Source organism: Macaca mulatta, chromosome 2 (genome assembly GCF_049350105.2).
Source record: "Macaca mulatta isolate MMU2019108-1 chromosome 2, T2T-MMU8v2.0, whole genome shotgun sequence".
NCBI classification, from domain to species: Eukaryota; Metazoa; Chordata; class Mammalia; order Primates; family Cercopithecidae; genus Macaca; species Macaca mulatta.
In genome coordinates, this window is record NC_133407.1 from 95,337,325 (window position 1) to 95,352,638 (window position 15,314).

At 41.7% G+C, this 15,314-nt stretch overlaps 1 protein-coding gene across 4 annotated transcripts in view; it reads right to left on the reverse strand.

Moving 5' to 3' along the window:
* Positions 1 to 15,314, reverse strand: part of MCF2L2 (MCF.2 cell line derived transforming sequence-like 2) — a 253,443-nt gene that overhangs the window by 40,902 nt on the left and 197,227 nt on the right. For all 4 annotated transcript variants that reach the window (XR_013413675.1, XR_013413674.1, XM_028843884.2 and 1 more), the window contains 6 exons: positions 10,648 to 10,714; positions 9,359 to 9,474; positions 7,976 to 8,045; positions 5,303 to 5,395; positions 4,529 to 4,621; positions 668 to 736 (listed from right to left, as the gene is read on the reverse strand). Coding sequence is in view for 2 of the 4 variants with exons in the window: in XM_028843884.2 (XP_028699717.2) it covers positions 668 to 736; positions 4,529 to 4,621; positions 5,303 to 5,395; positions 7,976 to 8,045; positions 9,359 to 9,474; positions 10,648 to 10,714 (508 nt within the window). In the remaining 2 variants the exon portion in view is untranslated. The remainder of the gene's footprint in view (positions 1 to 667; positions 737 to 4,528; positions 4,622 to 5,302; positions 5,396 to 7,975; positions 8,046 to 9,358; positions 9,475 to 10,647; positions 10,715 to 15,314) is intronic.

Below are 15,314 nucleotides of genomic sequence, written 5' to 3' on the forward strand. Positions count from 1 at the left end.
ATTAGATACACTAAGAGGTACAAAGAAGAAAACATAATCCTACCATTCAGGAAAACCATAGCAGACATTTTATCATATTTATTTACTTCCAGTCTTTTATGTATGCATTTTACGTATTTGCTTAATTTTGTTCCCATTAAAATTTTTTTTGGCTGGGCGCAGTGGCTCACGCCTGTAATCCCAGCACTTTGGAGGCCGAGGCGGGTGGATCACCTGAAGTCAAGAGTTAGAGACCAGTCTGGCTAACATGGTGAAACTCCGTCTCTACTAAAAATAAAAAAATTAGCTGGGCATGGTGGTGGGCACCTGTAATCCCAGCTACTTGGGAGGCTGAGGCAGGAGAATCACTTGAACCCGGGAGGTGGAGGTTGCAGTGAGTCAAGATTGCACCATTGCACTCCAGCCTGGGCAACAGAGTGAGATTCTGTCTGAAAAAAAAAAAAATTATGTGGAAGGAAGAAAATACATTACCACTTCCCTTTGGGCTGCAAATCCCTACTTTAAAATTGCCTTTGATTTTTTTCTTGACTATGAGTTATAGGATACATACAGTTTTAGGAAATCTAGACAATAAAGATCACCAAGTAAAATTGCTGTAAATCTTCTGACCCATAGACAAACACCATTAACAATCAGTTATATAAATGTAATATTTAATATCCAGTACCTTAGCCGAGCCTCCTAGTTCACCTGGGTCTAGCTCCATATCTTCTGGAGACTCGAAATCCAGCAGACCCTGCATTAACCCAAAAGTCTTGTTGAAAATTAAAACGTAGATTGCCATCAAAATGTAGATTGTCAACAAAATCTACTGTGCAAACTATCTGTCACCAGTGCTAAGCTGACTGAGAACGTGTGTAAATGTGTAAGAGGGAAAGAATAAATGATGTATTTGGCACAGGGTTCTTTCCACAAACCTAGAATCATATTGTACACCCTATTTTGTAGACTGCTTTTTCTCATTCAACAATATCTCATGAATATTTTCCCCTTATATTTTTCTAAAACATGGGCTTTGATTGTGGTAGCGTGTTATATTTTATAGATAAACCATAATCGAATTATAGTCCCCCTTATCATTAAACATTTAGGTTTAACAATATTTTTTACTATAATAATGATAATAACTTTTGTGCATTTTTCTTAAAGCTAAATTCCTAGAGTGGAATTGTAAATGTTAATAGTTTTGAGGCATATTTCCAAGTTCTTCACAGAAGGACTGTTTTCCTGCCAGCTATATAGGAAAGCTTGTCTCACCAGCTCCTAGCCTACAAGGGGTAGTACCATTTAATAAAAAATCTTTAACAATTGAATGAAAAGAGAAATCCTACCTCACTGTTGTTTTATTTTGACTTCCTTAGATAACTAGAGGTGTAGAACTTTTTAAAAAAATGTTTGCTACTAGCGGTGTTTATTATGCAAACTGCTATGTCCTTTGCACATCTTTTTATTATAATTTCCAAGAGCACATGATTCATTAAGCATACTGACCATCTGTTACATATTTTGTTCACGTTTTCCCCAACGTTTCATGAGTCTTTGTCTTTAATGGTATAAGCTATCACTGATCACCCTCTCCCCAAGACCCCATGATCCTTTCTAAAGCAATCAGTCCAACATTCATGCTCTGTCAAGCCAGCTCATATGTGGCAGAAGCAAAATAAGCTCCGCCCCTGGGGATAGAGAAGGTCCTAGACAGGACTACAAGGTCTTTCCTTTCTTTGCAGGCATGCGATGGCCTGAGCTGGTTTCACAGGCACCAGCAAGCTTAGCTGTGGGGACGCTGCTCTGGTCTGCCTTGGGTAGCCCCCACAATTCCTCACAGACCCCCTGCGAAATATGTTGTAGTAATTCTATCTCTTGTTTCTTCAGTGAAAGGCAGCTAACAAAACCTTCTAAGTGTTTTAACCTGTATTGTCTCATTTAATGCTCCCAACAAGCATTCCAGGAAAATACTATTATTATCTTAATTCTACGGGTGAGAAATCTGAGGCTGAGAGAGGTTAAGTAACTTGCCTGAGTTCACGCATCCTGGAAGGGTCAGAGCCTGGATTCAGACCCAGGTTGTTAAACTCTCGAGTCTGTGTTTCCAGTGACGATGTCCCACAGCCCTCTGCGTCTGGTACGAACCTAGCTCGTGTGTAAATGTCACCTCTGTGGGAAAGCTGGAGCCTAGGCTGAAGGAGGGAGGACCATCACTTACATCCTGCTCACTCCTCACTGGGCCCAGAGGTTGGACTTCTAGAATAGGAATGACAGTGACAATGGGACATGCAGAGGAGCATGAAGCCTTGAGTGAGTGCTGTGTCAAACATGCTCCGAGGTGCTGCTGGCTGAAGGAAGCAGATCATTATCCTCATTTCTATGGTGGTGTGACAGTCTCGGTGTCTAAGATAACAGCTACGCATCATGCAGAGCTTCCTGGGCTGTGCCAAGCCCTCCGCATGTGCTAATCATCTGCTTCATAACGATCTTACAGAGGAGGTTCTAGTACCCTCATTTTACATAGAGGAAAACTAAGGCCCAAGAGGTCAAGGTCTCATAACTGACAAATGGCAGAGTATGCTGAGGCTAAAACTGCTAATGGAAAGCTTGAAACGAGTAACTTTGAAAAAAAATTTTTTTTTTTTGAGACAGAATGTTGCTCTGTTGCCTAGGCTGGAGTGCAGTGGCACAATCTCGGCTCACTGCAAGCTCCGCCTCCCAGGTTCACGCAATTCTCCTGCCTCAGCCTCCCGAGTAGCTGGGACTACAGGCACCCACCACCACGCCTGGCTAATTTTTTTTATTTTTAGTAGAGACGGGATTTCACCTTGTTAGCCAGGATGGTCTCGATCTCCTGACCTCATGATCTGCGCACCTTGGCCTCCCAAAGTGCTAGGATTACAGGTGTGAGCCACCACACTGGGCCTTAAATTATTTTTACAGATGAGGTCTCGCTATGTTGCCCAGGTTAGCCTTGAACTCCTGGACTCAGGGATGCTCCTGCCTCTGCCTCGCAAGTAGCTGGGACTACAGGTGTGTGTCATCATGTCTGGCCTGAAAGGGGTAACTTTTTCCGAGGGGAGATTGTTGGGCAATGAGCTTAACCTTCCTGAGCCTCAGTTTTTTCACAGTCCAGAGCATGGCTGGTATGTCTGATTGTGGGGATTAAATAAGAAATACTGTAATCCGGCCGGGCGCGGTGGCTCAAGCCTGTAATCCCAGCACTTTGGGAGGCCGAGATGGGCGGATCACGAGGTCAGGAGATCGAGACCATCCTGGCTAACACGGTGAAACCCCGTCTCTACTAAGAAATACAAAAAATAGCTGGGCGAGGTGGCAGTGCCTGTAGTCCCAGCTACTCGGGAGGCTGAGGCAGGAGAATGGCGTGAACCCGGGAGGCGGAGCTTGCAGTGAGCTGAGATCCGGCCACTGCACTCCAGCCTGGGCTACAGAGCAAGACTCCGTCTCAAAAAAAAAAAAAAGAAAAAAAAAAGAAATACTGTAATCCCAGCACTTTGGGAGGCTGAGGTGGGTGGATCACAAGGTCAGGAGTTCAAGACCAGCCTGACCAACATGATGAAACTCTGTCTCTACTAAAAATACAAAAATTAGCCAGGCATGGTGGCATGCCTGTAATCCCAGCTACTCGGGAGGCTGAGGCAGGAGAATTGCTTGAACCTGGGAGGCAGAGGTTGCAGTGAGCTGAGATTGCGCCACTGTACTCCAGCCTGGGCAGAGTCACACTCTATCTCAAAACAAAACAAAACAAAACAAAAAAAGAAATACACGTGGGGAAGCACCCAGTAAACAGTAGGTGCTTGTTTTTGTTTGTTTTTTTTTATTAAGAGACAGTGGCCACTGGGCAAGAGCTACCTAAATGCCTCATAGAGGTTAATTCAACAGACAACGTACCGCGGTGGCCCAAACCTTTCCCTCAAGCTCACACATGGAAAACCAGCCATGATAGGCCCTCAAATCCTGTTTGGGGTGTCTGAGAATGCTTGCCTGCAGATGTGCTAGTGTCAATGACTTATCACTAAGGAGGGGCAAAGGTCAGAGAGACAGAGAGAGACAGAACCACTTAGGGGTTCAGGGTTCAGATATAGCAAAGTTCATTCTGTTAGGCTGCTCTCAGGGTAAGATCCTAAATCTAAGAATGGAGGTCAGCGCTGCAAAAGGAGAGAAGACTTCAGTTTTGTCTTCTCCCTTCCATAAGTTAAAATGCCCATAAAACAGTAACTTTGTGGAAAATCACACTCTCGCTCCCAAAGAGCTCTCCTCCCCTAAGCCAGGCTCCTTAGTGATTCATGCCCTGAGCTACACATTAGACTAGTGAGGCCCTCAGGTGCCCTCCAACTCTATGATTCTTTGGTCTTACTCCACCTTGAAGAGGGCTGATTTAGAGTTGGAGGAAAAGAAAAAGCCGGCAGGATGGACACATCTTCAGCCTTAGAAGACAAAGGCACAGCTCTACATGCATAACGACAAGGGCACCATAGTGCAGGCGCCTGGTTTCCCACAATGGAAGTCTCATTGATTTTACCTTCAACAGCATCTGGTATTTTATAAGTCTCTGGCTTGGTCCTTTAAGATACTTAAAAAGAGGGAGATTGTGATCCAGTTGGCGCTGGCATACCTTTAAAAGCCAAATAGAAACAACATAAAACAAACAATACACACAGAATAAAAGTGGCAGCATTTAGGTACAAAACACAGAATTGCTTTTCCTGGACAATAGGGGCAGCTGTCGAGCAGCTCCATAAGGCTGTGGGGTTGTTCTGTCCCCTAGGAACAGTGCGTGAAATAAGAGAAAGAGGAAAGAGGACGGTTTGGCTAAGATTTTTACAGGCATCTAGGGAAGCAGAACCATTTATTTCTTTTAGAAAGCAAGTTCACTAGAAAACAGTGGGGCATTTCAAGTCCTTCTGAAAAGAAGGCTGCCTGTCTTCAAGCTGGGGGCCGCCAGAGTCTATTCAGGCCATCTGGAGCCTGAAGGATACAGATGGTTTGTAGATATCATTCCAGGTAGCCCAAAGTGTGATATTTTTGACTTAGTTTCATTTTAAAAACCCATCCTAGAAGAAGACACTGGTTTTCTCACCAGATATAGGTGCTCCTCACAGGCCTATCCCATAGAGACCAAAGACTGTGTCGAAACTTTTCATGTGTAATTTCAAAGTATGGGACAATTTAAGTAAACATAAATCCCAATGTCTAATTCCTCTCCCTAGTCCCACTTTTGATTTCTTTAACAACTTGATGCATAGAAACATTTTCCAGGAACAATCTGTGGGAGACTCTGTCTTCTCAACATTACCCCAAAGTAGGCGCAGTCTTGACACTCTTGCCAGATTGCCCTAGCTCGGGGCAGATTCTTATGGTATTTAAAATATATCTGAAGATCTTCTTTCTAGGTGGGAAAAAATTAGAACAAATTAATCAGGTAGCATTTTTCAGTAAGTGGACAGGATAACACAGTTTATTCATTCATTCAACAAGCCAGAGTACTCTAATGTGTAAGGAATTGGGGGTGCACAGTAAGTAATCTTATGTTGGGATGCGTGTGTGATGGAGAGAGAAACAGAAGGCTATAAACAACCATAACTACTGGACATAGATGGGCACAGAGTGCTCTGGGAACATCTACAAGGGCTATTGGTAAATACATAAGTAGACTCACAAACAGGAATTGGTTTTTATCTTTATCATTCTTTTCCTGCCCTTTGTCCAGGACATCGACATCTCCCCACAACAGGTCTGCAATGAGTAGTAAAACTGACAGAAAAGAGGCTGGTGGTTAATGGCCCCCTCTTTTCTCTCCCCACCCGTTCCTTGTGGTCATCGTGACACCAACCCTACAAAGAAGCCCAAGAAACAACCAAAAGATGGAAACATGCCAGAGGGGAGATGTGGTAGATTGGGCAACCAATATGGATCTCAGTGATTTGGGCAACCCTCAAAGTGACAGGCTCTGCCTCAAACATCACTTTCAACCTGCAGCACAAGACTCTGAGACAGGAAATGTTATGTGACTGTTTCGGAGCTGGAGAGCAAGGAGGACTCAAGGTGCTGCTCAACCTGTATTCTCATGGTATCAAAGACGCTGAGAGGTAGGCACACATCTGCCAATATCCCAGAGAGAGAGCACACTTCAAGCCTCTGGAGTCAGCCTGCCAGCTTCACTTGCTCTATCAGGGAGCCTGGCCCACAGCGGCTGTGCTGGCCACAGATCCCATGCCACTCTGCTGGAGAAGCCCATGCAGCCACCTCCTTGCCGAAGTCTGTGTCCCTGTCCTGCTCAGCCCAACTCTGGACTTCCATCATATGCCAACACAGATGATTTCTTCCCTCGCAGCTTCAATGATGCCTGTTCGACTCCCAAATACATCGCTATGGTGAATGACTTCCATTTCTATAGCTCTTGCTTTGTCCCAAGAGGTTGTAAGTGGTCACTTTAAGCATAAGAACTACAGCAACCGTCCTTTGCTATTCCCTCCAGGAAAAAAATGACACACACACTTAAGACAGATGGCCCTTGAAAAATGTTCAGACCGATTAAGGAGCTAGAACAGTTACTCAGAGCTTAACACCTATGATGAGGTGACATGGAAAGCCATATGGGGCCACCAAAGGGCTCTGAGCATTGAAGATTCCTTCTCTCCATTAATGTCAAATATCTTGAAACCTGGGGGCTTTGTTTTCTTCCAGTTATCATAAGTATTGCTCTCAGCCTCAGTCATAATATGAGTTGCTTACAACTTTAAGTTGTTTGATCTGTTGCCTTGAGTTCACAAAAAGAAAAATAAGAAAGAGAATGAGAAGGACTAGTTGAGAAAGAGAGGAGAAACGAGAACCATTTAGAAGGCACGGGGCATCAGGATCATCTCTATGGTCGCGTCCTAGAAAGCACTTGGTGGGGAATGGTGTTGGGTGAAACATTTCTCTGTGGCAGCTCCCACTGGCCCAGACAGCCTATTTGTTGCCCAAAACAGGATGGAGAAACAGGGAAAGAAGGAAGAAGTATGGGAGGTGGGAAGAAGGGGTAGTTGGAGGTATGTTGTAGGCCAAGACATTCACAAATTGAGTACTAAGCCTAAAAGAGGTTGTAGATTTAAAATTTTCTAATCATCCTCTATGTTGTAAAAAATAGAATGGAAATAAAACGTATTTTCTGAGATTTTTAGTTTAACACCAATGCTTCTCCTCTTGAGAGCATTAATACAGCTTTATTGTGGGACTCTAATCTCACTGTATGATTCTTGTTTTAAAACACAGTTGAGTCATTCAGAAGAGTAACCTCTGCTTTGGGGACAATGGGTGGCCAGCCTTCCATTTCATGGGGCTATGTAGGAAGCCAGGCTTGCAGTTACTCCCGCATATCAGTGTGAGCTCAGTCAAATTGTACTCATTCTCACCTTGGATAAAGTCAAATAAAGTTGGGAGGCCAACTCATGTTTTCCATTCAAAGGGCGGATACAAGATATACTGTCTTGGCAAATTTCAAGTATACAGTGCAGTATTATTCCATGATAGTCGCCATGCTGTGCATTACATCTCCAGAACTTGCTCATCTCATAACTGCAAGTTTGTACCCTGTGACCAACATCTCCCTACTTCCTTTAGACTTCAGCCCCTGGAAACCACCCTTCTACTTCAATGATATAAAATCAACTTTTTTAGATTTTATATATATATATGTATATATATGTATTATATATATATATATACATACACACACACAATGGTAACGAATGTATTCATTAACTTGATTGTGGTAATCATTTCACAGGGTGTAAGTATATCAAACCATCAAGTTGTATAGTTTGAATATATGCGATTTTTATTTGCCAATTATATTTCAGTAAAGCTTGGAGTGGGGGGGAAGCAGATATGTTTTTAGACCATTGGTGTTTCCATTTGTCCTTACCTCTTAATACAGAAAAGTAAGGCCTGACTTTAACATGGTTATTTACTGGGAGCACAGACTTACTCTCTTGAGAAAGCAATGTGCCAGAAGTTCAGGGTTCTCAGCACACTTTTCCAACTCTTTTAGAAAAGTCCTGGAAAAATAAAAGTATACAAGTAAGAATGTTTTGATTTTTACATGCAGATAATTATTTTTTTAAGTACAATCACATAAGGTTTTAAGAGGTGCCTACAAAAATGTTCTCCAGGCCTTCTTGCTCTTACCTTGTCTTCTACACATTGATTCAGAAAGAAAAAGCTGTATTCTGAGGCATTACTACAATTACCCTGAAATCACTCACAACTTTAATTTGTTTGATCTGTTGCCTTAGGTTCACAAAAAGAAAACTAAGAAAGAGAATGAGAAGGACTAGTTGAGAAAGAGAGGAGAAACGAGAACTACTTAGAAGGCACAGCGGGTCAGGATCATCTCAAATTATCAGAACACAGCTGTTCTGGTAATTCTAAGCACTAGTCATAGACAGACTGGATACACTCACTGATGCTCCCTGTTACATGAAAACAACGTTCATAAAAACTGTTGCTGCTGCTGTTGCTATTACTAATATCATTGAGAGCTTACTATAAGCCAGGCATAAGCTAAGTGCTCCTCAAATAATATCTCATTTAATCCTCAACCAAACCCTGCAAGATAGGGTTTCATAAATATAAAACCTGGGGCTCAAAGACGCTACATAACTTCTCTGGGGAAATTAGCGGAAGTGGGTTTCCATTTTAATTTTGTGTCTGACCAATGGACGAGGGATGGGGTTAGGAAACAACTGTGGTTCAATTCATCAAGCAGCTTTTCTCCCTCTGTGAATTAGGTGTGCAATCTTGGGGTCATCATAGCAAATAAAGAGAGTCAACATGTTACCATTCCCACATGTGTAACATGAAAGTGTTTGAAGATGATTTCCAAAGTCCCTTATTCCTGCAATTCTCTAGAACTCAGTATCTAAGCAGCCCTGGGTTAAAAGTACAACTTGTTTGAGCAGTCAGCATTTTCTAACAGCCTAGTTCCCAGCATCCCCTTATGATAATGGTATGTAGATGTGTATCTTGGTCATCTTTGTATTCTCAATGCTGATCACAGTGCCTGGCATAGAACAGGTACTCAAAAAATGCTGATGCATAAATAAATAAACAAAGGAACACTCAACTGCATACAATATGGATGTCTGACACCAGGTGCATGCTCCTTTGATGCCTCTTCCCTTCCTCCCCAGGGATCCTGTGGGGCTTCTCCTCCCCTTTCACTCCAACCCACCCCAATCCAATCCACTGACTCCAAACCACTAGCTTAAACCTGAAAACATCTAAGCATTTTCATCCCCCAGTTCCATCAGTCTCATTTCCACCCTTCTCTTACTCTCCATTCTTTCTGATAACATGAATTATTATATACCTGTTGTGAAATTCGTAAAGTTCGCTAATATTCCCAAAGAGAAAGTCCTTGTTATTCTGAAGAACATCTGGAATTAGATGCTTTAGCCAGATAAAATCCATTGGAGTGATATATCCCTGCAGAGGTGGAAACAAGGTAGGTGTTACAAACAGGAACATACCAGAGATCATCTGAATTAGCTACTCCAAAAACCAAAACTTTAGTGAAATAATTGAAGAATATAGCACACTTGTTTCTTGAAAGCTATTGTACCGAGTACTTTCTTTGGATATCATTTTCCTCATGTGCCCACTTTCAGAAGAAGATGGCTTAATGGCAATGATAATAAAATGGCATTTTTGTGGGAAGAGCAAATACATTTAAAAATGTTTGTGTTACACAGGTTTAATGTAAAAGAAGGGAAAATGTACCCATTGTTTTGTGACCTGATACAATTGCTATGACTATTATGATTATTATTATTTTTGAGACGAAGTTTTGCTCTTCTTGCCCAGGCTAGAGGGCAATGGCGTGGTCTCGGCTCACTGCAACCTCCATCTCCCGTGTTCAAGTGATTCTCCTGTTTCAGACTCCCAAGTAGCTGGAATTACAGGCATGTACCACCACACATGGCTAATTTTTGTATTTTCAGTAGAGACGGGGTTTCACCATGTTGGCCAGGCTGGTCTCGAACTTCTGATCTCAGGCGATCCACCTGCCTCGGCCTCCCAAAGTGTTGGGATTACAGGTGTGAGCCACTGCGCCCAGCCCAATAATAATTGTTTAATATCTGAATAATGTTTATTCAGCATATATATCATAATTTACTAAACATTCCCTTTTTATTGGACATTTGGGTTGCTTCTAATATTTTATTGTAAAAATGTGATTATAAATAATTGTGTACATATAATTTTTTCCTTAAGACTATTCCCTTAGGAAAATAGGGGAAACATGCATTTTTACTCTTAAGAAAAAAGGCTACTTAAAAAAAAAACAAGAAATAATCTTCCCTTATTAAAGTATCAGGAACACTTATAATATCCTTTGTAGGCAAGAAGATGGTAAACCTATTTGGGCATTGCTGGAATCAGTGTGAACTGGCATAATTCTTTGGAAACTATTTGGCTACACGGATCAAGAAACCACAGGAATGCTCTTATTCCTACTGGAGACACTTGTAATATTTTAAGACCTGAAACCTTGGTGGGAATTCTGGAGACTTATGGCAACTATTTTGAGTCTTTTTGTACAACAAAATGTCTGCAGTTTGAATATATGCTTGATACCCACTCCCCCAATCTACTTACATCAATTATGCTTTTAATCTCTTTTATATACATCTCTTCAGTCTCAAGCAAGTCATGTATAATGCGCCTGAATCGCAGCAGCAGGTGGGAGGGTGAAAGAGAGAGAGACAGGGAGGGGAGAGGGTTCTTTTAGAATTCTGTTAGAATAATGCTCATCAATACAGTTTCCCTTTAGTGGCTCACCTACTTAGTTTCTGGTCAGTTCATTCTGTTCTATTGAACACCCAAGGTCAGCATCTCACAAACACATACTGTGATCACACTGGTATCAAGAAGAAACAGCAAGGTTAGAGAACTCAAAATCCTTTAGGCAGCCAGTGAATGACCTGTCCTCTGGGTGGGCCATACAGTGTGGGGGTCAAGAAGGGAGATGTTGGAGTCAGAAATACCAGGTTTGGATCCTTAGTCAAGGAAGGTCTGCCTGACCCTGTCCCCACCCCCTACATTGTATACGTTGTATAAGCGGTTTCCTAGATTTTCTCTCCAGCTTTCTGCTCACATCAAGATTTTTTTCCTTTTAAGAGATAGGGTCTTGCCCTGTTGCCCAGTACGGTGAGTACAGTGGTATGATCATGGCTCACTGTAGCCTCAAACTGCTGGGCTCCAACAACCCTTCCACCTCAGCCTCCCAAGTAGCTAGGGCTACAGATGTGCACCACTACGCCCAGCTAATGCCTTTTTTTTTTTTTTTTGGTAGAGATGAGGTCTTGCTATGTTACCCAGGCTGGTCTCAAACTACTACTTTCAAGCAATCCTCCTGCCTTGGCTTCCCAAACTGCTGAGACTATAGGTGTGAGACAGTGTGCGAGGCCCTCACATCCAGATCTTTGACCCATATGGATGTATTTTGTTGTACATGGCGTTAGATGGATGCTAGCTCCTTCCTCTGGCATTGGATGTTTCACCATGATTTCCTAAGGCAAAAGGTATGAGTTCTGTCTGCTTCTGTCAAGGAAGGCAGGTGGAACATGTGGTGGGCAGAATTAAAGACGGTCCCCAAGACTTCTGGCCCCACTGCACATACACCTCTTCCAATCAAACACTAATTTAGGGGCTGCTGTGGAAGGCTTTTACGGTTCATTTGATAGGTAATCCACTTGGGCTTGTCCTAATCACATGAACTCAGTTTTGGGTCTAGAGGTCAGAGATTGGAAGCACAAAAAGGATTCAACACAAAGGAGATTCCCCTTTGCTGACTTTTGAGATGGAGGGGGCCAGATGGAATGGAATGTGGGCAGCCATAGGAACTGAGAGTGGCTCCCAGCTGACAGGCAGCAAGGAAGGGAAATCAGTCCTATAGTTGCAAGGAACCAAGTCCTGCCACAACCACATGAACTTAGAAGAGGATCCAGAGCTTCACGTGAAAACACAGCCAACACCTTGACTTTAGCCTTGTGGGACTCCTGTCCCAGGGAAACTGTGAGTCTCCTAAGTTTGTGGTCAGTTTTTATAGAGCAATAGAAAACCAGTAGAAAGAGTGAGGCCAGTCCCCACATCTATCCCAGACAGACTTTCTTTCTCTCCTTAGGCTACGTGGCCATATTTATTATTTCTTTTAGGGGTCCAAGTAGATGAGTGTTTATACATGTGTCCTTGTGTAGAATATATGTATTTATTCCTGTGAACTACTGATGGATTATCTATTAAATGGCAGCCTCTCCTAGAAAATGATTTGTTTTTCTTTCATAAAAATGAATGTGGCAAGACACAAATGATCCAAAAGAAAAAAATGGGAAAGGACACAAAATAGGAGATTCACACAAATATTCAAATGGCTATTAGGCTTGTGGAAAAAATACTCAGTACATACATTCAATAAAGGCATATCTTAAAAAAGCAACAATTTTCATCTATTAGAATATTAAACATTTCAAACCTCAAAGAAAGACTGGTAAATGAGGGTGTGGAAAAACCTTCAGACAATATTGGTAAAATGTATAAATTTGTGCAAGCTCTTTGGAAGGTAATTTGGAAACATCTCATGGAAATGTAAAACACGTGCTCCTTGGTTCAGTAATTTCACTTCTAGGAATATTCATTGTTTGCAATTAGGACAATATAACTTCAACGACAACCAGATATAAACTGGTTACTTAAATGCTCATCAAAAAATTATGGTATGTAGGCCGGGCATGGTGGTTCACACCTGTAATCCCAGCACTCTGGGAGGCCGAGGCGGGTGGATTACTTGAGGCCAGGAATTCGAGACCAGCCTGCCCAACATGGTGAAACCCTGTCTCTACTAAAAATACAAAAAATTAGATGAGTGTGGTGGTGCATGCTTGTAATCCCAGCTACTTGGGAGGATGAAGCAGGATAATCACTTGAACCCAGGAGGTGGAGACTACAGTGAGCCAAGATCACACCATTGTGCTCCAGTCTGGGGGACAAGAGTGAAACTCCATCTCAAAAAAAAAAAAGAAAAAAAGTATATATATATATATATATGGAACACACACATAATGAAATACCACGCAATTATTAAAAAGAATGAGGCTGACTGAAACATTGATATGACAGAGGCCAGGTATTTTCAGTGAAAAAACAAAGCAAGAAGTAGACAAGTAAGCATAGCATGACTATTTGTGTAAAAAATGAGTACGTAGAAATATACGTAAAATTGTATATGCTCAGAAAATTTATGCAAAGAAACTTAACACGTGATTGCTTTTGGAGAGTGGTACTGAAAGCTAAAATATGAAGAATTTCTACATCTTACTCTATACCCTTCTACAATGTTTTTTTAAGTGAAACATTTACTGGTTTTATAATGGAAAAATAGGGTTTATATAATATTTTAAAATGAATGTTACTGGAGGTAATGATAAGTAAACCCTATTTGATAGATATAAATTAATACAATTCACATATTTTACAGTTCATTATTCTTTCTTATAATCATTTTTGTGTCTATTTATAAATACTTGTTATAAGACAAGACTGATAAACGAGATGCACCACAGAGGATGTAATTTCCAGAAGTCTAAAACTCCCAAAAAGTTACTTTAACATCATACTTTACTAAGTCACTGAGAAAGAGGTTCCTGTGCCTTTTATAAATCACCCTGAAACAACGACGGTTTCTACGTCAGAAGGAAGTACAGGTCTCGACACCAATATGTTTCTATGAGCCACGGCATCCAGGGGGACTACAGCAACAGTTAAGCATTCATGGAAAACTTGAGTACAATCAGCCTCTTATGCCTTCATGAAGCATTGGGCTTAAGCAACTTGGCAAGTTGGCTTCAGGATGCATTGACGATTAAAGGAAGTCAGAAGGCAGAAATAACCAGGAGGTGGGCAGAAGTCAAGGTTATTATCCAAAGATGATCTATGAACTTAAGAGACTCTTAGGAGCTTTTAGGACTCTAATACAGGAAAATATTCACATCTCTGAAGGAAAAGAAATCCCTTGGTCATATTCTGCATTATAGTTTGGAAAATAGTCTAGAAATCTTATCCAACTGCTTCATTTTACCTGTTGGAGTGCAACAGATAAAATGCCAATGACAGGAATTCCACTGAAGAATGTAGGCAAATCAATATTCATTCAATACATTCAAATTAATATATAACTTTAAAAAGAGCCCTCACACCACAGTTAGGCCATTGTTTTTGCTTTCTTCTCCTGTTTGCCTTTCAGCTACCTTTATAAAACAGGAGAAAATGTATGACTCTTACTGATGATTCCCTGCTTTATTATTCTAAAGCAAGCTCGTACGACCTGCGGCCTGTGGGCCACATGTGGCCCAACACAAATTTGTAAACTTTCTTAAAACGTTATGAGATTTTTTTCGTGATTTTTTTTAAAGCTCATCAACTATCGTTAGTGTTAATGTTTTTGTTTGTTTGTTTGTTTGTTTGAGATGAGTCTTGCTTTATTGCCAGGCTGGAGTGCAGTGGCACAATCTCGGCTCATTGCCCCCTCTGCCTCCCAGGTTCGAGCAATTCCCCTGCCTCAGACTCCTGAGTAGCTGGGACTACAGGTGTGCGCCAACATGCCCAGCTAACTTTTTGTATTTTAGTAGAGATGGGGTTTTACCATGTTGGCCAGGATGGTCTTGATCTCCTGACCTCGTGATCCACCCTCCTTGGTCTTCCAAAGTGCTGGGATTACAGGCGTGAGCCACCGTGCCTGGCCAGTGTTAATGTATTTTATGTGTGGCCCAAGACAATTCTTCTTCCAGTGTGGCCCAGGAAAGCCAAAAGATTGGACAACCCTATTCCAAAGCATGTAACTTTATTCACAGAAAAGACTCTCAAGGATTTACCACCTAAAGTCATCAAGTGTATATCATGCAGATGAACAATAGAAAACACTGGAGTATTCAAGTAATTAAAAAACCTTCAGCACCAACAGCAATTTCTGTCCTGATGGCAATCTACTCAGAGCTAGAGGACTGCACTTAGGATATCAAAGGGAGATTAGGATGCAAGAGCAGCCTGCACTAAGGTACTCTGCGTTAGTTTACTTTGTTTTACATTTCAAAATAGATGCTGCCCTTAGCTCATTAAAGGGGAAACGCAGGCAAAATGTGTTTTAAAGGAATGTTTCTTCTCTGAAGCCATATTTCAGGGTAGCATGAAAACGGAGCTTTGGTTATCTGGTTCCATTCTACATGACACCTCATGCTTGTTTCAAATGACACCACAACCAAGGGGCAGGA